Source organism: Microcaecilia unicolor, chromosome 4 (genome assembly GCF_901765095.1).
Source record: "Microcaecilia unicolor chromosome 4, aMicUni1.1, whole genome shotgun sequence".
In the NCBI taxonomy this organism is placed as follows: domain Eukaryota; kingdom Metazoa; phylum Chordata; class Amphibia; order Gymnophiona; family Siphonopidae; genus Microcaecilia; species Microcaecilia unicolor.
The window spans coordinates 59,541,523-59,565,361 of NC_044034.1; the positions used below are offsets into that span (position 1 = coordinate 59,541,523).

At 42.3% G+C, this 23,839-nt stretch overlaps 1 protein-coding gene across 1 annotated transcript in view; it reads left to right on the forward strand.

The window, feature by feature from the left end:
* Nucleotides 1-23,839, forward strand: part of DDX10 (DEAD-box helicase 10) — a 457,862-nt gene that overhangs the window by 83,577 nt on the left and 350,446 nt on the right. The window contains exons 11-13 of the mRNA XM_030200276.1: nucleotides 4,301-4,388; nucleotides 11,439-11,527; nucleotides 16,251-16,716. Coding sequence (XP_030056136.1) covers nucleotides 4,301-4,388; nucleotides 11,439-11,527; nucleotides 16,251-16,716 — 643 coding nt within the window. The remainder of the gene's footprint in view (nucleotides 1-4,300; nucleotides 4,389-11,438; nucleotides 11,528-16,250; nucleotides 16,717-23,839) is intronic.

The window sequence follows — 23,839 nt, forward strand, 5'->3', positions numbered from 1 at the left end:
TATAAATGGCGCTTTAAATTCCCACACTTTCTAAGTCTAAGTGCTTTGAAAATATGCCTCTATAGATAGTATAGCATGCAAATTACCGTGGTGATGAAAAGTGAGTGTGCATGAGTAGGGGAATGGCTCATGCACTGACAAGAATGGAGATGTTATTAAAAAACACAAAACAAAGCCAAGTCTACCGGACTTCCTGCCCCCTCTCCCCCTTCCCATGTAAAAATGCTCTGGTGGCTCAGTGGTTTTCAAACCCTTGACCCTCTACCACCTTCAGACTTTTCCTCCAGGGATATCTGGTCTACCACACCCCGAGCTAGAGAGGACCTCAATTAGAAAGCCTCCAGTATGACCAGACTGCCTCATCTCCTTCCCCCCCCTCCCCCATTTTTAAAGTTGGGAGGCAGCATTAATGCCCGCTTGTTCTTGCTTGTGACGTTGCCATCTTCCAAAATGACTGTAACTATTATAAACATTGTGCTGAAGTGTATAACAACTCCAAAATTTTCATGAATGGTGGCATAGATTCTTGGATGATATATTTATTATCTGGCTGGCATATTCTCAAGATCTGCATAGTTTTGTTAAATCGTCTTAATTTAGTGAAAATTAATTTGAAATTTGCTATGCAATGTGGTCAAACATTCATATCCTTTTTGAATATCAAGATAATTTATAAATGTGCCTTTATAAAATATATGCCCAGAACCGGCCCCATTAGCGCACCCATGTTGATGTATAAATTTATACCTGACCTGAAGGAGGTGTAAATATCTGTGTGCTCTTTAAGGCTGCTATGAGTTAGGAGCCCAAATGACATGGGCTGTGAGCCTATCCTAGAAAAGCACATATGTGTTACGAGTTCTTGTATAATATCCTAAGTTAGCATCTATGCTCCTTCATTTAGGGGCACCCACTTATGTCATGTCAATAGCAGTAATTAGATTGTAAGCTCTGTTGAGCAGGGACTGTCTCTTCATTTCCAAGTGTACAGCACTGCGTATGTCTAGTAGCGCTATAGAAATGATAAGTAGAAGTAGAAGAAGGTGTAACGGCATGTGCTTATATGCAGCTTTTTGGCGTGGAACTTATACTATTCTGCAATTTATGCGTGCAAATGTTGGACACGCCCATGTTCATTCCCCTCTGGATGCCCTCTTGCATTCGTGTGCTAAAGCAGTTGTGCATGTAAGTTACAGGATTCTGCTGAGTGTGTGGCCAGCATTTACACACACAACTGTAACAGTCATGTGCACAAGTGCTAGTATTCTATAACTTATGCATGTAATTGGAACCTAACTTAAGGCAGCCTTTTATAGTGTGAGGGGGCTGGTGTGCACACTTCAACACTGGACAGAGGGGAGTCCAGCTGTGCACCTGGAACTACTTACATGAATATTGCCTAAAGTAAGTGTATTCTTTCCCTGTGTTTATGTTTAAGTGCAGTTAGTCCCTTTCTTTGTGTAAAATAGGCTTTATGTGTGGAAAAAGCTTTATAAAATTGCCCTTTTTTTGTACTTGAAACTACCCTTACCTTGACCAACTATTTCTTGTGGCAGTATTTAGTATAGCAACTAGCAAACTATGGACCATGGGAAGTTTTGATTTTTCCTGTAGTAGTGAGGCGGGTCCTGGCAGTGGTAGTATGACTGTATCACTTCTGCCTGGAACTGTCATCTGTGGACTGGAAGGTGCCTTGTGTCTCTCAGAATTCCTTTCCTCCAGCTGAAACTTTAGAGACTGGGCCCCCTCTCCTGACAACTTCCAATAGAGTGACTGCTGCCAATTTGTCAAAAAGAAAAAAGGAAGCCTCAGTGGTAGTGGTTCCCCCCTCTTTATCCCCCATCATGCCTTTCCCTTCTCATTCCCCCCTCCCACCTGTGCCACAATCCTTACACCTATATCAAGCCCTTTACAACATCAGTCCCCTACCAACAGACCAACCCCCCCTTCTCCCCATCGAAGCACCCAGGAATTCTCTGATAGTTTACTGGACCCAGATGGGAGTGGTCTCACTCCACTCCCACCTTGTCTGACTCCAGCTTTCAAAATGTCACCGAAGACCCTAGCGGTGGGGTCCTACCACTAGGAGACATCAGCACCATTTTGAAACCTGGAGCCAGACTGGGCTGGTGTGGAGAGGGACTACTGGTTTCCCATTCTACTGCACTATTGGGGGGCTGCTGGGTCCATTTCTGGGGAAGATTTATCTGATATCAGGGAAGTTTTCACATTTATTTGGGAGTTAGGTGTAAGGATTGTGGTGATACTGGAGGAGGAGGGAGTGTAATGCGCCGGGTGGATTAGGTAAGTGGAACAACCACTATTGCGATTTCATCTTTTTCTTTTCTTTCTTTTTTTTTTTTTTTACAAATCTGGCAGCTCTCTTATTTGCACTGACGGGTAGCGCAAATGCATTCATGCTATCTGCATGTAATGCAGTGCCTGTTTGGTAAGTGTCTGCCTTGTGTACTAAATGTAGGGCAGATGCTGGATACGCCCCTGCATTTACTTTGTGGACTTTGCATTTTTAACTGCTCCTTCATTTTTGTAGTCAAAGGCACGATAAGAGCGAAACCTTACCATACTTTCATAAAAGAGCCCCTTAGTTCTTTACATACAGATATATTTTCCAGTGTACCTTTTATATGACCACATTTTTGGGGGGTGATTGTAATTTGTAGAATCACTTCTCAGTTTCATTCATCTGTTTATGAGTAACTGAAGGTAGTTAGTGTTTTGGTTCTCAACTTGAAGGAAAGTAACAGCCAGATTTTTTTTTTGTTTTCTGCTGCTTGATGGTCTTGGATATCTGGTTATGGTAAAGCATCATTTTTGAGGGATAAAATGATAGAAATGGTAATTTAGCCATACTTTAAAACTCTATTCAGAAACAGATTCCAGAGACTATGTACAAACATTCTGCTGTGTCCAAAACGGGCATCCATTCTGTGCATTTTTCAGTGTGTTTTTTTCTAGCAAAAATGTTGCTGGTACTCATATGCCAGGCCACCCTTCAGGGGTGGGGTGATCACTGAGGGACCCACCCCACAATAGCCAGGCTCCCTGCAACCAGTCACAGAATCTATGACAAGGCAGAATTGGTGTGTAGAGCCTGAGCTCTTTCATTAAAACTTGGGGACTATGGGTCAAGTTTAGCAGACAATGGAAAAGATGCCGGTACTCAGTACCTCAAAAAAAGCCCTGGTACGTTTGCTGATCAATTGGTATGTTATTGAAATTTATTGTTGGACTGTGTTTTTAAGGGTCAAAATTGTATGGTTTAGTTTGTTTGGTGTTTGATACACTGACTTTCACAAATGATAATCAAAGTGGTTTACAATAAAATAACCAGAAATATATTAAAGTGAAAAGAACTACAAAATCTCAGTGGACAGAGAGAAAAGAAAAGAGATCATTCTAAGGAAATGTAAAAAAAAAAAAAGCTACACACAACAAGAGTGAAAATCATATATACAAACCAAAAGATGCCTGCTGAGTGCTCTGCCTCCTAATTCCATAAAATGGGGCAGTGAAGAAGAATTCTGAGTGGGGTTGGTAGTGATCTCTCATAAGAGTGCAATCTAGTGGTTGGGAAACCCGCAAAGAGAGGTTAATTTATCTCACTTGTTGTTGCTTATTTACTCATTGACCTTGAACAGATCTCTAGTCAAGCTGATAGTTAACATCATATTGTGCTTCAGTGAACCCTTGTACAACCTGCCCTGGGCTGCAGTGTGCAAGTACATAAAATAGTTATCTGTTAAGAAGGCAAAAAGCTCTCTTTTTTTTGTCTTGTATTTGTAAAGTCCTATGAGCTCTAAGATTCATGGAGAGCAATACATAAATCCAAATTTTTTTATAGGCTGTTTTGCAGCAGGTGTTTGATTTATAATACTTTGAGTAAAAACCCAGAGCAGAAACAAAGAAAAAGTATGTTTCTATACTGTATGGTGATGCAGATTTGATATTTTCACACTACTTCTTTCAGTTGCGTAGCAGTTCAAGAACTGAAGCAGAAGGTAATTTGTATTAGTTGCTATTGTTTCTTTAGAAAATTTCTTTGCAAACCTTGTCAGCAGGAACTTGTTTCTCAGAGTTAGAAGATTTGGGCCTCAGCTGCTGCATTGCCTGCCTTATTCATATAAAAATGAGAACTGTATTGAAACTTGTTCAGCCTAGCAATTATTTTATGCATTTGAGCACAGTACCTTAAAAATAGAAAAGTACTTTAGGAATCTTATTAGAGATGTTCAATGTTTTGTTTAGTGCTATAAGACGAATCAATCTCTTCTTTTCATAGAATTAATCCAGAAAAGATTGTAAATGTCCAGACGAGGTTGGAGGCTTTCCTAGCTCAAGAACAGGAGTTAAAAGAGCGGGCTCAAAGGGTAAGATGTGTTTTGGTGCATATGGAGTCACATTTATTTCGAGGTTTCTTGTTTTCTGTCTATAAAGAATACATTTATGTACTTTTTGTTTTTTTGGTTTTGTCCAGGCAATTTCCTTTTTATTTAAGTTCTTGGCTAAATTGGAACTAGCCCCTGGCTACTGAATCTGTAAGCCCTTCATTTCAATTTCCTGGTGTTTTATGTTTCAACATTTTTATTGATGACAAAGCATCTGAAAAACATACAGCATCTGGCAGGAACAGAATGCCAACAGCATAACATTCATAACATTTAACTGATAGTGTCCGTCATCTACTTATTTTAACTATTTTCTCCCCCCCCCCCCCATGCTCCCCCCTATCCTCCCTCCCCCCTCTCCACATATGCTCTATTGTTCCTATTTATTGGTAACAGTTGCAGGCATATATATATTCGACATCATACATTTACTAATGGAAAGATATTCAATTTCCTGGTGTTTTATGCTGTTATGTAACCTGTATTCCCACTTCCATCTAATATCATCATCACAGCAGCATTCCTTGGTCAGGGGCCATCTGGAACATTAGTGCCATTTGGAACGCTGAGTGCCCTGTATATTATGACTGGAACTTTCCCTCTTCCTCCCACCCCCCAACCTTTTCTCTACCTACTGCTAAAGAATGTGAATGCCTCAGGCCTGTACGTGTTTAAACAGTACTTGGAGTAATACGTTTTCCCTTTATTTCTAGATCTATCATGCTACTTGAGACTTTCAGTCCTAAGAAGTTTGGACTTGATGGTCCTCTGGTGGTTTTCTAGCCTGATAATTTTTGGCAGTGTTAGTTGAGGGGAAGTCTGTTTGATTTTGTTTATCCAAGCAAATCTGCATCCAAGCAGCAATACTAGCCTAGAAACTTCACAACTAGCACCTTACTATGTCTCATCTCTGTTTTCTCTTTTTTTTTATTTTTTAAATTTTATTTATTAGGAAGGTAATTTTATTTATTTTTTAAATTTTATTATTACTTTTTTTTTTATAATAGGTCATTTAACTGACATTGAGGCATATTTTCAAAGCACTTTGGGAGGCTAAGTTCCATAGGTTTCTATGGAACTTTGGGAGGCTAAGTGCTTTGAAAATGAGCCTGATTCCCTCTATGCCATGTTTGTTGTAATTACACCATTTTTTAAATGGACAGTATTTGCATGCTTTTTCTTATAAAATTACCCCATGTAATGTACATACCCTCATTTACATCTGCCATTTAGTATTCACAAATTTCCTGGTGCGTTTCACATGCATACAGGGGGATGGCCAGGATATAGAATTCAGTCGAAAGTGACTTGTGGGAAGCTCTTATGGGAGTGAGGGCTCAGAGGAGAGACAGGCTCCATTTGTGTAATTAACTTGTGACTGAATTTTTTTTTAAACTCATCTCTTGAGTTTTCTGTTCTATCCTGCAGGCATCACTCTATGCTCCTAAAACAATATCATCTGTTCCCTCAATTAGATTTGCCAGTAATTCCCTTCACTCAGCTCTCTTTTTCTGTCCTGTGAAGGACCATTAATTCTGTAGCCTTTTTACAAACACTCGTTGATTTAACCTGAAGCTGCCAAGAGCCCCGGCCAGTCTTCTTCTGTAAAGAGGAAGATTGAAATAGAATGAATTAGTCTGCTGTGTATAAGCAGTTCTTGATTTTTTTTTTCATTTTGTTTAGAATTCAGGAATCTTCTCATTAACCAAATTTGTCCTTCTGAATTTGCAAGCAGACCCCTGCAACTTTGTAGTCTTCTAGAAGTTGGCTTCAGGGTCCCGTTCATAGACACACACCTAAATTCACTTAAATCTTGGAAATATTTTCCTGTGCCTGTAGGCCTGTGCCATCTGTGCTGCAGATTTCAGCAACAGTAAGTTAGATTGCTTAGATAACAGAACCTGCTTGTTTTTCATCTGTTCCTTCCTTTTCTGGACTTTTTTTTTAAAATGTTTTTGCACTTATATGTTGTAATCATTTTTATTGACTTCATCAGAAAGAGGCTGACCGAGTCCTCCCACTCCGGGCTTTCATAGACAAAGACTGAATATAAGTTCCCCAAACCGCCAGAAAAGCTTTTTTCCGGCATGGGTATAAACTCACCATTCCCTTTGCAAATAGCATCAAAGCGTGTAGTTAGTTGATTCCTCCACATCCAATAAGATGGTGGGTCCCGTGTCACCCAAACACTCAATATGACTTTTTTTACCCACCATACTTGCCTTCCTAATAAACTGTTGCTGGACCCCGTGGTATCTCCCAAGGCCCCCTGTGTGATCTAAAAGAAAACCCTAAGGAGATAAAGAGATATGTGCTTGCAGAAGTGTTTCTAAATAGGAGGCCATGGCCCTCCAAAAATTCCATACTTGTGGACATGTCCAAAATGCATGGTAAAAAGTGTGGTCTGCTTGATTACATTTTGTGCACAAAGGGTTCTAAATCCGCCCCATTTTAAATTGTAGTTCCTGGGTGCAGTAAGCCCTGTGTATTATTTGAAACTGACATTCCCTGTATGCTGCATTTGTTGTAATAAAAGGGATGCGCTTTATAGCAGGGAGAAGTTGTAGGGTATTGGATTTCCATTTCAAATCCACGCTCCAGTGTTGGATCAAGTGAGACAAATTTCTCTGCAGGGATAGGTGCAACAGTAATTTATGTGATTTTGCTATCAAGAGACTATCCTACCCAGCTCGACCACCAGTTCATGAAATAGCATACTATGGGATCTGTTAAAGGCCTCTGGACCAAAAGAAAAAATATAGTGAGACACTTGTTGGTAAGCATAAATTATCTTAAGGCTGAGTCAGAGTACCATCCCCCAAATGCTCCAGGGGTCGTATCTTACCCGCCACATCCAACAAGTGATTTATCTGATCTGTGCCCTTGGTTCGCTGTTGCTGAAAAACTCTATTATCTATGCCTGGCTGCTCCTTCTGTTAAGTTGGATGTTCATCATCAATCTGCTATAACAGTCACAATACAGTTTGAGTTGTGTAAAGGGAAATACTGCTATTTATATACCTGCAAATGTTCTCTTGGGATCTTCAGGAGAAAATAGGCTTCAGAGGCCAACGTATGCTTAATTATCTCTGTAATATGACTTACATGTCTGCAGATGATCAAGCAGTACTGTAAAGCTCTGCCACAATAATTTTTCTTCTTTTGTGACTTTACAGAACATCACTTCTATCTTCTCATGTGCTGCTGGTCTTTGACTTCTCTGTGATGATTTATGTTCGTGTAGCTTCTCTGTTGGTCTGTCGGTGATGTTTAATAATTTTTAAGCTGGGGCCACTTTGGATTCTAATGAGCTGAAAGAGAGTTGCCAGATATCTTCCCATGTGGCACCATGGCACAGCCCACCTTCAGACGTCATTGGGGGGTATCCGCAAGTTTGTGAGCATTTCCAAACGCATCCTCTTTTGTCTGTCGAGAAATGTCTTGTCCTTCAAGCATGCTGCTCTTTCCCCCATCCACTTTCCCCTTTCTGTCCTGAGTCTGGGAAGAGAGGCAGGATAGCAGAAAAGTAAACCAGAAGGACAATGAGGGCTGCCCTAGAGGTGTCCGGGGGCTGCCATTGGCCCCTAGGCCTTGCATTGAATAACACTGGTCTGTGTGAATGTGCTTGGCAACATTTTGTCTTACTTTGTCATTGCTGTGAATCTTAGATCTGTGGTCTGTGTGTGACTTGCTATAGTATCTGGTGGCATTACAATAATGTTGGTCATATTCTGTGCAGTAATTTCATTATATAAAAAGGCACTGGTTGAACTATTCTGCAGCTAGAAAGCAGGATAAGACAGGAACCTCTTTCTCCTCCTCTCCTGACATCACCGAGGAGGAAACTGCTCGCCTTCTTTCCTCCTCGAAATGCACCACCTGCTCTTCTGATCCCATCCCCACCAACTTACTTAACATCATCTCTCATACTGTCACCCCCTCCATCTGTCATATCCTCAACCTCTCTCTCTCCACTGCAACTGTCCCTGACACCTTCAAGCATGCTGTAGTCACACCTCTCCTCAAAAAACCATCACTTGACCCTTCCTGTCCCTCCAACTACCGCCCCATCTCCCTCCTACCCTTCCTCTCCAAGATACTTGAGCGCGCTGTTCACAGCTGCTGCCTTGATTTTCTCTCCTCTCATGCCATCCTCGATCCACTTCAATCCGGTTTTCGCCCTCTACACTCGACAGAAACAGCACTCTCTAAAGTCTGTAATGACCTGTTCCTTGCCAAATCCAGAGGCCACTACTCCATCCTCATCCTCCTCGATCTATCCGCCGCTTTTGACTCGGTCAATCATGACTTACTTCTTGCCACACTGTCTTCATTTGGGTTCCAGGGCTCTGTCCTCTCCTGGTTCTCCTCCTATCTCTCCCACCGCACCTTCAGAGTTCACTCTCATGGATCTTCCTCCACCCCCATCCCACTATCTGTTGGTGTTCCCCAGGGATCTGTCCATGGACCCCGTCTCTTCTCAATCTACACTTCTTCCCTGGGCTCCCTGATCTCATCTCATGGTTTCCAGTATCATCTCTATGCTGATGACACCCAGCTGTATCTCTCCACACCAGACATCACCACGGAGACCCAGGCAAAGGTATCAGCCTGCTTATCCGACATTGCTGCCTGGATGTCCAACCGCCACCTGAAACTGAACATGTCCAAGACCGAGCTCATCGTCTTTCCACCAAAACCCACTTCTCCTCTTCCTCCACTTTCTATCTTAGTTGATAACACCCTCATCCTCCCCGTCTCATCTGCCCGCAACCTCGGAGTCATCTTTGACTCCTCCCTCTCCATCTCTGCGCATATCCAGCAGATAGCCAAGACCTGTCGCTTCTTCCTCTTTAACATCAGCAAAATTCGCCCTTTCCTCTCTGAACACACCACCCGCACTCTCGTTCACGCTCTCATTGCCTCTCGCCTTGACTACTGCAACTTACTCCTCACCGGCCTCCCACTTAGCCATCTATCCCCCCTTCAATCTGTTCAGAACTCTGCTGCACGTCTTATATTCCGCCAGAACCGATATACTCATATCACCCCTCTCCTCAGGTCACTTCACTGGCTTCCAATCAGATACCGCATTCAATTCAAGCTTCTCCTTCTTACCTACAAATGCACTCAGTCTGCCGCCCCTCACTACCTTTCTACCCTCATCTCCCCTTACGTTCCCACCCGAAACCTCCGTTCACAGGACAAATCCCTCCTCTCAGTACCCTTCTCCACTACCGCCAACTCCAGGCTCCGCTCATTCTCCCTCGCCTCACCCTATGCTTGGAACAACCTTCCTGAGCCCTTTCGCCAAGCCCCCTCCCTGCCCATCTTCAAGTCTTTGCTTAAAGCCCACCTCTTCAATGCTGCGTTCGGCACCTAACTCTTACCGTTCAGTAAATCCAGACTGCATCAATTTGACTGCCCCTTTCTGACTGACCACTTGTCTCTTAGATTGTAAGCTCCTTGAGCAGGGACTGTCCCTCTATGTCAAATTGTACAGCGCTGCGTAACCTTAGTAGCGCTTTAGAAATGTTAAGTAGTAGTAGATGGTTAGCAGTAGAAAGGATAAAACCAATTTTGGGTGTCTGTTGGTCACTGTTCAGCATGTTGCTGTGTTTTCAATCTGAATGGCTCATAGAGATAGACAGTGCAATCTTGGAGGAATTCTGGGCAAAAAAAATCTTAAAGTTCTACACATAATTGAAAATTCTGCATGTCTTTTGTCAAACTAGCATAATGTAACAACTGTCCTTGAGCCATACTGAATTAAAGTACAATAGAGAAAAAAAATGTTGTTCTCAAATATGCAGGATTATTAAGGATTTAGGACAGAATTCCCCTAGGAGTATCATAATATGCCTCATAATTATAGGTCTTGCTTTTTGTGAATTTTATTTTATGAATCTGTGAAGCCTGAGGAAAGCTTGGTGCTTCTAATACTGATACTAGTTTCAAGAAGTTGGCGCTGATGGTAGAGGCCAATTGAGTTTAGACTTTGGCTCTGGTGCTGAAACTGGCCCAAAATTGGTATTTGGCCTTGTTCCGGTTTCAGCTGAAAATGCTAGTGCATTTTTGTCTGAAACCGAAACTGTGCTGTGCAGCTCCTCCTCCCCCTCTCTGAATAGAAGGGCCCCCCCCCCCCCCCCCCCCAATTTCATTGGTGTTATAATGGCTAGCCAGGGCAGCAGCGATCCCCACTGGCTCCTTCCCACACTGGCTTCTCAGACAAAATGGCTGCTTGGATCTCCAGCAGCAGTCTCTTGAGACTGCCCCCTGGAGGTTATGGCAGCCATTTTGAGATTGGAGCCAGCATGGAGACTGATTTCACTTTTTTCCCAATGCATTAAAAATACATTAAAAAAAACACATTGTGCAGTCTTGTTCAAGCAGATATATTTATACTTGCAAAGAGACCATGGGACACTCTGAGATGAGAAAGATGTAGGCTTTGTCTGCTAGAGAGGAAGGACTTTTAAAACAATTTTTTATTTTCTTTTTCTGAGAATAGTATAGCTGTGCCTTAATCATCAATGGAAAATTAGCTTAATTAACTTCTGTTAACTGCCTAACGACAAGGTCCAAAAAGATCAGAACCCCAAGGTTGGTGAGTAAGAGATGTTACTGTTGGCTTCATGAACAGTTGGTCGTGCCTTCCTCTACATCACCACCCATCTACTAAACAGGTAGATGAAAAAGATGTACTGACCTAACCTCCTGCTTTCTGTATGAGTAAGGGAAGGTATTCAGAATTTAGCTCATGCTTTTTTAGTTGTAACTCAAGGTGAGCTATCTAAGTACAAGTCAATGCATATGATGTGGCCTATTTTTAGGAAGTTGTAACCATAACATAAAGGAAATCCTTTCTGATTAGGACTTACACTGCATTTGTTTCTGAGTTCCTGTCATAATTTCTAATGAATATTAACTTTGAAAAAATCTTTGCCTGCAAAGATTTGAGTTCAGCCTTTTAGACTGCATCAGCAAGTGGGTTATAGTTGTATTATTTTATTTTATTTCTTCCCCTTCTAGTGCTTTGTATCCTATCTGCGTTCAGTCTATTTAATGAAGAATAAAGATGTATTTGATGCATTCAAGTTGCCTTTAAGAGAATATGCCCTGTAAGTAATGTCAAATTTAAAAGCGAAATGCTATAAAATGTTGGACTGTAACGTATATTTTTTTTGCATCCTGCCTGGGTTTTGGGATAATTACAGAAAGAAAAATGGTTGAATAAGCGCAAGGTTGAAGCTTGTGCACTGCAGTACATCCTGGAGCTTTAAGCGTAGTTATTGTAACATTTGCTTTTCTTATTATTGCATTGTGAGAAAGAGAGTGGGCTGGGATGGAGGGAGTGCTAGTTCAGAGGAAAGAGGGAGAAACATGTTTTTGCAGAAAAGAGCTAAATTCAATAACAGCCACACATCTGCCAAGATACCCAGCCCCTTACAATATACATTTCTAAAACGTGGCTTACTCACTTTAAGCTTTTTTTTTTTTTTTTATGAAAGCATGTTTCAGTTGATTTTCACAACAAAGTGGAGGCCTTCACCAAGAGATGACCCACTTCTTTTGGTCTATAGTGAGTATGTTTAGTGGAGAATATATTTACCCCCTTTTTTTGGTTCCACAGAAGAGTGCGTATGTATATATTGGACACTGTAGTGCACGCAGAAGAATGCTTAGTTGAATGAATTCAAATCTGAAGCTGGTTAAAAATAGCACCAGTTGTCGGTCCTTTAACCATAGCTATTGTTACATCTACTGTTAAACATTGCTGCTAGCTTTCTGAATAGCAAAATAGGCATTTCAGTGTCACGGTCTACAATTTCTGTAATTTTAAATATGCGTTTTCATGTTTTCCTGTCAGTGCTGTACTCCTGATTAAGGTTGACAGGCAATTAGTTATAGTTTCTAGAAACATAAGAATAGAATAGTATCAGCTCACTCACTGGTGCTTGATGACAATATGTTAAATAAGCAGCTGTCAAAAACATGGAAAGAGTGCTCAATGGATTCCAAATTTAGCAATATTCATTGCCCATTTTATATTCAAAATGTGACTAGATCTAATCTTTAGATCTAAACTCCAGTAAGAGAGAGAGATAAAGCCATTAAGAAGGAATTTCTATGAAAGGGAACCTATTCTATCGAGGAAAGGAGGTGCCTCCTTTCCTTTATAGGTTACTAGTGTAGCAGGTGAATTATGCATCTATAATTTAGGTGTGAGCACTTAAGCCAGCCATAGAGCTGATGTTCACACCTAGATTCTGGAGATACAAAAATAGCTTTTGATATTCTATAAATTATAGAGATAAATTAATAGTATATAACAGGGAACGAGTCTCTACTTTTGAAAATAACTTCTTAGTATAAATCAAAGAGACAGGTTGCGTAAGCCCTATGCTCTGGGGCAGATTTATTTTTGGAGGAAAAAGCCTCAAGAAGCCCCTTATCATAAGTAGAAAAAGGGCTAGGGCTGCTTCATCACTGACAAAAAACCTCCTGGTATCAAACATTTGTCTTTCAGTAGTAACCAACAGAACGGGGAACATAAACCCCAAGGCACATATAATTTCTTTCAATATGCTTTCAAAAAAGTACTTACCTTGAGGCTGGGGTCCTCTGTTAATGTTCCTCTGTGGTTAACGGTGGCCTCCGTTTACGCCACTGCTGCATCAGAACCACTGGTCATATATTTATTCCGTTCAGTACGTCGACGGATCACGATAAGTGGATAAGGTGCTTCTTGAGGCTTTTCCTCTAAAAATAAATCTGCCCCAGAGCATAGGGCTTACGCAGCCTGTCTCTTTGGTTTATACTAAGAAGAGATTCTATAATTTATGGCACTGCAAAAAAGAGAGGGTCCAAAATACACCAATCAAACAGAAGCAAAAATAACAAGCGCAAAGAGACCTTCAGGAGTGGGACAGTGGGTAAAGACCCGATTCCTTATTAGAGGGACCCAACACAGGCCATGTTTCGGCAAATGTCTGCCTGCATCAGTGGTCTAAAATACAAAAATAACAGTAAATCAAAACATGTACATAAAAGTAATATTTATAAAACATCCCTAACATTGATATTACATATAGATCCATATCGATTGTAAATATCATATAAAAGCCTGGTGATTCAGTGTAAAAAATGAATTAAAACATTAAAAAGACAATATTAACATTAAGAAAACCGATACCATTAGAATCTGATAAAAATAAATATATAAATACTGTCTTACATTAAACCCCCCCCCCCCATATAATCATGAGATAATGCTGCCCAGCTTACCACAGAAGCTTGAAGGGTTGTCTAAAATTAGTAACAGAACTTGCCACTTAAACTGGGAAAGCTGTATTAATGGCACTGCAAAATAATATAAGTTGTAATGATTAATGAATGACTGTGCTTTATAGTCTCCCCAGATGTGATTAAAGGATAATTCTATAATTTACGAACATAAGTGTGTGCTCCGCTCAGACCCCCCCCCCCCATGTGAGCACCCACTTGCAAACTATCCTCTATTGAAGATATGTATTTAATTTATTATATACCACCTGCAAGCTTAAAAACAATTGAGGCAGTGCACTTCCAGGTACAGTTTTTCTAGTTCCAGTTGTTAAGATGATGGTAGTGAGCCCTTGTGCCCTGCCTGAGCACGGTAGACAGAAGTGTAGCGCCGCATTCGGCTGGGCAGCCGAACAACTCCAGCTTCACCTGGGAGCGACCACCGTTCCCTAGGAGTTGAGCCCCCAGGTGCAGGTGGCCACCAGGACTTCTGGATACCAACGGGGTCCAGCAGCCAGGCAGAGATCAGTAGGTCCAAACCAAGAGTCAGGGCAGGCAGCAGCAGAGAATGGTCAGGTTCAATCCGAGAGTCAGGGCAGGCAGCAAAGCAGAGAATGGTCAGGTTCAATCTGAGAGTCAGGGCAGGCAGCAAAGCAGAGAATGGTCAGGTTCAATCCGAGTGTCAGGGCAGGCAGCAAAGCAGAGAATGGTCAGGTTCAATCCGAGTGTCAGGGCAGGCAGCAAAGCAGAGAATGGTCAGGTTCAATCCGAGTGTCAGAGCAGGCAGCAAAGCAGAGAATGGTCAGGTTCAATCCGAGTGTCAAGGCAGGCAGCAAAGCAGAGAATGGTCAGGTTCAATCCGAGTGTCAGGGCAGGCAGCAAAGCAGAAAATGGTCAGGTTCAATCCGAGTGTCAGGGCAGGCAGCAAAGCAGAGAATGGTCAGGTTCAATCCGAGAGTCAGGGCAGGCAGCAAAGCAGAGAATGGTCAGGTTCAATCCGAGTGTCAAGTCAAATAGGAAAGTAGGCTGCAGAACGCTCAATACAAGCACCAGACCTCCACAACGATAGAAGCCGAAGCAAGGTATGAAGGGAACCGCGGTTCTTATAGTCCCCTTGTCGACCGTAACCTCAGTCAGCTGGGGAGAGCGATACTGGATTGGTAGGCTGCAAGAGCGGGGAGGAGCAGAGTGAGAGGCGGCAAATCCTGCACTACCGTCCAGACGAGAGACCGCGCCGGAAGGAAGCCCCGCCTCACAGACGCTGACAGTCCGCGTGGCCGGCCTTCAGGGTGAATAGGAATGACCGGCCACGCGACTGAAACGAGCTGACTGGCGTTGACTGCCAACATGGTTGGCCATTGCCCCGAGATAGCGACCGGAGGGGCGGAACGCACTGCAGGCCGGCCTTCAGGATCGAATAGATATGGCCGGCCATGAGACTGAAGCGAGCAAGGCCGACGACCGCCAACATGGCCGGCCATCGCTACCGAGATAGTGTCCGGAGGCGAACCGACCGTGCAGATCGCACCGCAGGTGAGGAGCGCAACACCAGTGTACTTCCAGGTACAATCTAAGTTTGTACCTGAGGCAATGAAGGTTTAAGAATTTGCCCAAGATCACAAGGAGCTGCAGTAGGATTTGAACTGGGCTCCCTTTGTTCTCAGCCTGTTGATTTAACCATTAGACTACTCCTCCATGTGGCCTGTAGTTAACAGAACAGCATGCAACCAGATTTTCGTCATTTATACAAGTGTTCACATTTCCCCTCTAAACGTTAGTGCCTTCTTTTTAGAATTATCCTCCATATAACTAATGTGGACTAAGAAGGATGTATCTTTGATTGCTTTTTCAACCCCCCCCCCTTTTTAAAAATATATTACTACTTATTGTAGTATACCTCTGAGCAGTTTCGCAATAATTGATTAAATTATTGATCTAAAGGGGAGAAACAAAGTTAAATCATCCCACTAGAAAAGTTAGAGGACAGAAAAAATGCTTGTGTTGTCTGTACTCCAAATCCCTGCCCTCCCACAGTGTCCAAATGCCATATAATAAGACTATCATAATGATAGTCATTTTAGATCAAAGGCCTTAGTGAAAAAGTATGTCTTCAGCTCCATTTTAAATTTTAGAAGTGACATCTCCTGTCTCAGGTTTGCAGGCAAGTTGTTCCAAAAAGAGCAGTTGCATTAAAAATTGACACATGGGGGTTAGCATTGGGATGGACCTGTATGCACTGAGAGCTAATCTTAGACTGGAGTCTCAATGTAATGTTGTAACATAATCACATCTAACCACATACATTTTGTAGACTTGATTGCTTCCATCAACCTAGTCAGTGTGTGTCTTTTCCTCCTATGGGTTAGCACACAGCAACAGATTCTGATGGTTGTCACTGTTCTGAAAGGACTGAACTTATTAGAAAAAACATTATTTAAAAATTTGTCTTATAAATCTTTTATATTGAGTGAGTTTAACATGTGCAGTTCACTTGTTTGGAATTGATGGTGATCTTATTTCTACTTTGTATTCTTCTGCCCTTTTTTCTTCTAATTCTAGTTCCTTGGGTCTTGCTGTGCCACCCCGTATAAGATTTCTTCAGAGAGCCTGGAAACAGGGGTTGCCAATAGCTGATGGCAAGGAAGATGCTCTTCTGCCAGGCGTATTGAGACAGGGTGGTGACGCAGGTCCCTCAGTTAGTGATGATGAGCTGGAGACATTTAGAGCTCATTTCAGTGAGAAGAAACCTGTTCTCCAAAAGGGAGAAGATGGGGCAGAGAAAGAAACCAGACAACTGAGAAAAGACAGTGATAATGAGTTAGAGGAGGATTCTGAAGGCAATACACTTTCTGAGGAATCTGAAGGCAATACACTTTCTGAGAAAAATGAGATTTGGAAAGAACCAGCTCTGCCACTGCAGTTTCTTGATGAAGATAATGAGGATGATGATAATCAAGACCTTGATTTTCTTACTGTGAAACGGAGGGATGTTTTTGGCCTGGACGCTGAAGCAGGTTCTTTTCTGGTAAGACCTTGGCTAATAATTTTACACTTTGCAAACTTTCCTTCTTCTTTTAATATGAAGATTGGTTTATTACATAGTTAATCCAAAATTTGAAACAAGTGCATTCTCAATCAGTATTTTATATTCTCAAGTGCCAGACACAAACATGGATTTATTTTTATGTGCGTTAGAAATTATTCTTTTTAATCACTCTGCATTAATTTTTGCCGTCATGGGATCTATAATTTGGGACTTTGCTATTTTCATTGAGGTGAACTATGATGTCACAGAGATTGGTTTCTGAGAACAGTAGTGGGAGCAGAGATAAGAAGAAGAGTGGTTAAACTGAGATGTTTGTTGCTCTAGGTCAATAATCTACTTTGAGAGAGAATTACATTGATCTGGTTTTATTGAAATGTTTTAAAATTTTAAACTTACCTAGGGGTCATTTTACTAAGGTGCGCTGAAAAATGGCCTGTGGTAGTGTAGGCGCGTGTTTTGGGCACGTGCAGATCCATTTTTTAGTTGGTAACTGCCCAGTGCTGCTGCTCAGTCAAATGTCTGCCGAGACTTTCCATGGCAGCCTCACGAGACTGCTGCAGGAGGTCCTAGCAGCCATTTTGAGATTGGAACCACATTGGACAAGCCTCTTGCCCGTGCTAGTTCCAGTCTCCAAATGGCTGCCAGGACCTCCTAGGAGAGTCTCACAAGGCTGTTACAGGAAGTCCTGGGAGCCATCTTGATTTGTAACTGACCGTATGCAGGAGCAAATGGGGATGCTGCTGTGCCCACTAGGAAGGAGGATTTGGAAAAAGGGGGCTGCAGAGAGGGGGAGGGGCTCAAGTAGGGGGCCTTTTTGGTTGGGTGGGAAGAGAGAGTGGGGTCTGTTGGATGGGACAGCAGGTTTGGTTTCTGCTGAAACAAAATGATCAATTTCAGTTGCAGGTTCAGTTTCAGCAGAAACCAAGAATCTTCATTTTGGTCGGGCTCTAAGATAAAACAAACTTTGGAACTTCTGCCTTTTTTATGCTTTTCTGTTAGGCCATCTGGAAAGTACATCATGGAGCACAAGTTGAATTGATAGCATTTTGTGTATGAGAGATGTCTTTTGATGCTTTTAAATTTATTTCCTTTTTGTGAAGTATACAGTGGTCAAAGGTGTAAAAATTCTGGATGCCAGGTCAACTGGGCTCCTAACTTTTGGGGGCACAGTGGGAGCAGTTTTGGGCTGAGACTATTTTCGCATACCCATCAGGAATTGTCACAAATGGTGCCTGAGGTTTTGTGCACTAATAGTTCTTCCCTTCAATTTGGAAGCAGTCCCCAGAATATTCTTCTAGAAATTGGTGGTGGCTACAATCTTTCTGCACAAAGAAAGGATTTGGATACACCCTTATTTGATTGATAATCTGAGCCAATTAATTCTGAACAGGATTCCCAGAAGGTCACAGCCAAAGTAGTCTCTTTCCTGCAAAGTCTGCCGCATCCCACCTCCAGTAATGCAAATTCCTGTTTATGTGGTAGAGAGAAGGACCTGTGATTGGCTGGAGGCAGTCAATCGCTTCCACCTGCCAGCCAATAACTCCAAGGCAAGTAGAGTACTGTTGGGGGGGCGGAGAATGTTAGAAGGGAGGGAAATATTCTGGATCTGCTTGGGGGAGGGACTGACAGCAGGTTGGCTTTGTTATCAGTCATCTGGGCTGCTAGGGCTCGATGGCTGCAGCATCAGTAAAAAAAATACTGGCCAGTTTTGAGGGTCTGTCGAAAACTGGCCAGGCTATACAAAAGCCAGTCAGTTGGCATCCCTAGAGTCAGAAGCCAGAATGTGTGTGAGGAGGGCACGTCTGCATGGAAGTGTGAGGGCACGTCTGCATGGGAGTGTGAGAAGGGGTACAAATGCATGTGTCACATGCCAAATGTGAGTGACTTGTTATGTCTGAATTTACTGTTAATCCCAGTTAAAGAGCTTAGCCGAGATTGGGTGGCAAAGCCGGTGGCGGGAGACGGAGATGGTTGTGGGCAGACTTATACGGTCTGTGCCAGAGCCGATGGTGGGAGGCGGGACTGGTGGTTGGGAGGCGGGGATAGTGCTGGGCAGACTTATACGGTCTGTGCCCTGAAAAGGACAGGTACAAATCAAGGTAAGGTATACACAAAAAGTAGCACATGTGAGTTTATCTTGTTGGGCAGACTGGGTGGACCATGCAGGTCTTTTTCTGCCGTCATCTACTATGTTACTATGTTGCTTGAGTTATGAACTTCACCAAGAATTACCTGGCTCCCTTTCAAGCCTTGAGGATCAGGTGAGCATATTTTGTGCAACTCAAGGGCCAAGAACCTGGAACTATCTGCTGCTTCTTGGCTCTATGGCAATGGTGGTGGAAGTAATTCCATGGACATGGGCTCATATGAGGCTGCTCCAGCACTCTTTACTGTTGCATTGGTCCCCATAGCCTTAGAAGTCTGAGGTTCGGCTTTCTTTCTCATCATTCCTCAAAAGGCACTGGTCTCTCCTTTTGGCATTTTCAGAACAGTGTTCCACTATATCTGCCAGACTGGGCGGTAGTGATCAGTGTGAGTCTGGGGAATTGGGAGCTCATTGCCTGGGTCAGTCACTGCCAGGGTGCTGGTTCTGTTGAAAGTACTGTGGCCTATCATCTGCCTTGGAAGTGAAAGCAGTTTCTCTGGCCATCAAGAGTTTTCTGCCTGTAGTTAGAGGAAAGGGAAAGGCAGCACAAGTATGTCTGACGATGTCATGTTAATAGCCTTTGTGAACATGTAGAGAGGAAAGAAAAGTGCAGTGGTGTTTCTGGAGATCGACTGTGTACATGGGCAGAGGAGCATCTGTTGACAATGTTGGAAGAGCATATTGCCTGGTTGGACAACCTCTAGGTGGATTTCTTCAGCAGACATCTGTTGGACCCAGGGGAATGGGAGCTGCATCCTGCAGCTTTTCACCTGGTAATGGAGTGGTGGGAGCTGCAGTATTTGACCTCATGATGGTCCAGCAGAATTTGAAGCATCCAGTTTTTTTTAGTTGAATAAAGGACCTGGGGACAGCTGGTCTGGATGTAGTTTGTTTTTTTTTTAATTCTGGATGATTTCTGAATGTTTTGACTCTAGTCAATCTATAACTTCAACTCAGCTGTTGTCAGGCATGGACACATGCCTTTTCCCCAAAGGAAATGCATTATTCTTAAGTGCTAACAGCTCTGCAGTTGATGAGTTTGCTTTGTAGAAGCCTTTGGGAAGATATTTCTTCTTATTGGACCTAGATATATCTGTTCACATTTGTTTCTAATTTTAAATTGCTTTCCAGTTTTTTATCTATGTATATGATTTAAAGAAAAATCGCTTCTAGCAACTATAAATTATAACATGAGACTTAAGGCACATATGCATCATCTGCCAAAGGTATTTTAATGTTGACAGATGGATATATATCACATTATAGTAGTCAGCAAACTTGTCTTGGGAAGTGGTTATGCTAAGATTCAACATTTTTTTGGTGTATAGAATCTGTGGTTAAGAAAATAAGACACTTGTAAGATTCTAGTCAGATACTTTGGCAGTTTGTTTTTCTACACCTATGATCAGCATTGAAGTTTAAAAGCAAGGTTTTGAGTATAATGTTTCATTTTGCCTTTATTATTAATATTTGAGGACGTGCAAACACAGATTCACTTTTTTTTCTGTGGTTTATTTGGAGTGTTAGACTCTGGATCTTCAATTTTTGAGCTGGATGCTAGACTGAAAGAGAATTTTTCAAGGTCTGTCTTATCCAATCTTTCTCCAGAACTCTCACCCCTCCCCCCAATACCTCATCGCCCCAACCAAAGTTCAGGAGACGGGGGGCATCCTCTCAGAGGTTTGCTGCAGGCTCCATTGGACCTAATTAGTACAACTGTTTCCCCATTCTTTTTCTGTAAGAAAATTAACTTATGAGGCTCCAAATCACCTTGGTAAAGCACTGGCAGTAGCTAGTAGTCTACCTTCCTCAAGCTGCTGTCATGCTAGGACTCCCATTAACTGTCAGAGGTGAGTTACACCTTTGATTCAGTTACCGGGTATAGCATGGGGTCTCCATCAGTTTTCATTTTTTGTATCACCCTTACCATCCTGCCCTTCCTCATCATCAGTTGCATTCAACCCCATCCCCCATCTTTCCTCATTCTCTCTTATCCTTTCCCCTGTCCACTCTCATACTCCTCCTCTTCTCATTCATCACCCCCTTCTTAATTCTTCTGTTTCAAGTTCATTACTCTCATCCCCTCTATCTCTTTAGTAGTCTCCCACAGTCTCAACCCTTCTAAACTCCTGCCCCCACTACCCAGGTAGATTCCAGTAGGAGAAGGGTTTACTCTTCAGTAGTGCATGTTTGCTGAAGCTACCTGTTCATGTCTACAATGTGTAATTCTACATGGTAATCACCTGACACGAGGGCCGTGTTTCGGCTGTATGACCTGCATCAGGACTCTGCACTCATGTCTGAGTGATAACTACTGACCACCTTGATGAATTTGCAGATCCAAAACCAACAATCAGACTAGCATACACCAATGTTCTAGCAATATGCAAAAAGATATAACTGTGCATTTCTCTATTGTGGATGACCCGCATTTGAAACTCAGCTGCATCACCAGTTACATATTGGACATAATGATAAGCAATAAACCATCTACTTATCTTCATGGTGGCTGCAGCTTTGAATTATAGAAACATAGAAACATGATGGCAGATAAAGGCGATATGACCCATCCAGTCCACCCATCCTCTGTAACCCCTAATTCTTGTTCCTAAACAATCCCACAATGTTATCCCATGCCTTTTAAAATTCTGGAACAGTCCTCGACTCCACCACCTCCACCGGGATCCACCACCCTCTCTGTGAAATAATACTTCCTTAGGTTACTCCTAAGTCTATTCCCTCTTAACATTGTCATATTCCCCCTCATTCCAGAATTCTCCTTCATTTGAAAAAGGCTCTCTTCCTGTACATAAATGCCCTTGAGATATTTAAACGTTCCTATCATGTCTCCTCTCTCCCTCCTCTCTTCCAGTGTACACATGTTGAGGTTCATAAGCCTGTCCCTATAATTTTTGCATTTAAGACGGCTAACTAATTTCGTAGCTGCCCTCTGGACCGACTCCATCCTGTTTATATCCTTCCGTAGGTGTGGTCTCCAGAACTGCATGCAGTACTCCAAATGAGGCCTCACCAGAGACTTATACAACGGCAATATCACCTCCTTTTTCCTGCTGGTCATACCTCTCTTTATGCACCCAAGCATCCTTCTGGCTTTGGCCGTCACCTTTTCTACCTGTTTGAAAGCTTTAAGGTCGTTTGACACAATCACCCCCAAGACCCGCTCTTCCTTGGCACACTGAAGCACTACACCCCCTATACTGTACCGTTCCCTCGGATTTTTGCGAACCAAGTGCATGACCCTGCATTTTTTGGGATTAAACCTTAGTTGCCAAATATTGACCTCCTTGCTACTGGAGAAAAGGACTACCTACAAAATCCCTCTATAGTTTGTTAATATTCACTGTGATTACCACAAGTGTCTCTTTACTAAAGTAAGTTGCTCCAGATTGAATGATGTCCATGGTCAACACTGCCTTCAGTTTTTTAATATTTCAGAAAACCTTCTTTTGCTCCAGATTGAATAATGTCCATGGTCAACACCGCCTTCAGTTTTTTAATATTTCAGAAATCCTTCTTTTGCTCACTGGATCCTTATAAGAATTTTATGTCCTTCCTTTGTGCTGGGTGCAGGATAGCTTCAGATATTTGGGGATTCAGCTCCTTTCTGATCCCAAATTACTATATCAGGTTAATATTGCCTGATTATTTTAGACTACCAAACAACAGTTGGCTAAATGGCACACACTACCACTTTAAGTGGACAAATTTGTTTATACCATATGACCTTTTTCCCCGAAGTGGCTATATGTCCTTCAACTATTATAAGTGCATTCACTCTGCTGCTCTTCACTACCTCTCCACCCTCATCTCTCCCTACACTCCTTCCCAGGAACTCCGTTCACTAGGCAAATCTCTCCTAATTGCACCCTTCTCCTCCATCGCTAACTCCAGACTCCGTTCCTTTTATCTCGCCGCACCTTATGCCTGGAACAGACTTCCTGAGCCACTATGTCAAGCTCCATCCCTGGCCGCCTTCAAATCCGGGCTAAAGGCCTACCTGTGTGATGCTGCTTTTAATTCCTAACTTGTCACCTGCTCGTAACCTTTATCTTGTCTTCCTCGCTTCAATAGTCCCTTTTCCCTATGTGTCCTATCTGTCTGTCCTACCCTTATCCCTTATTTGTCCTGTCTGTCTGTCCTGATTTAGATTGTAAGCTCTTTTGAGCAGGGACTGTTTTTTCTTCATGTTCAGTTGTGAAGCGCTGCGTATGACTGGTAGCGCTATAGAAATAATTTGTAGTAGTAGTATCCCTTTGGATATTGCATAATGACAAACGTGAATAAAGAGCTCATGAAATTCTGCTGAGCAGGGGGCAGGAAACCAACATTATAGATTAATAAAGTATTTGGATTTAGGGTTTAGGGTTGTCAAACCTGAAACTATATAACTGGGCACGCCTGTTATGACATCTTAGGGACTGGACTTTTGTCCTGGATGACTTTTGAAAAGGAGTTCTTCTATCCATTACATTTTCATTTCCTCCTACATGCCCCTATGAATAGGCTGCTTGCTAATTTTAGCTCTTTATTGAGACCCCTGAAGGTATGGCATATGTTGATGTCAACCTGGCACTGACTGTAAGGCTTCAGATATCCTTCCCATAAGGGGTAACTTAGATTTCCCTTCTTGGATGATAAGTGTTGTGTTTCAGTAATGAGGGGATTAGTCTTCTAACACATACTTTATGAGAATATGGAACTATAATACCTTTCTGTATCTTACAACAGGATCTTTTAGTTTCCCAACAGGATATATGTTTATATACAAGTTACCCATTCGCACATTACAGAAGTTCTGTTTTGCATATGGGGTGGAAAACAAGCTAAAGGAATTTTTTGAAGATTATTTATTATTAGGATTTATTTACTGCCTTTTTGAAGGAATTCACTCGGCGGTGTACATTAAGAATAGATCAAACATGAGCAATAGGCAGT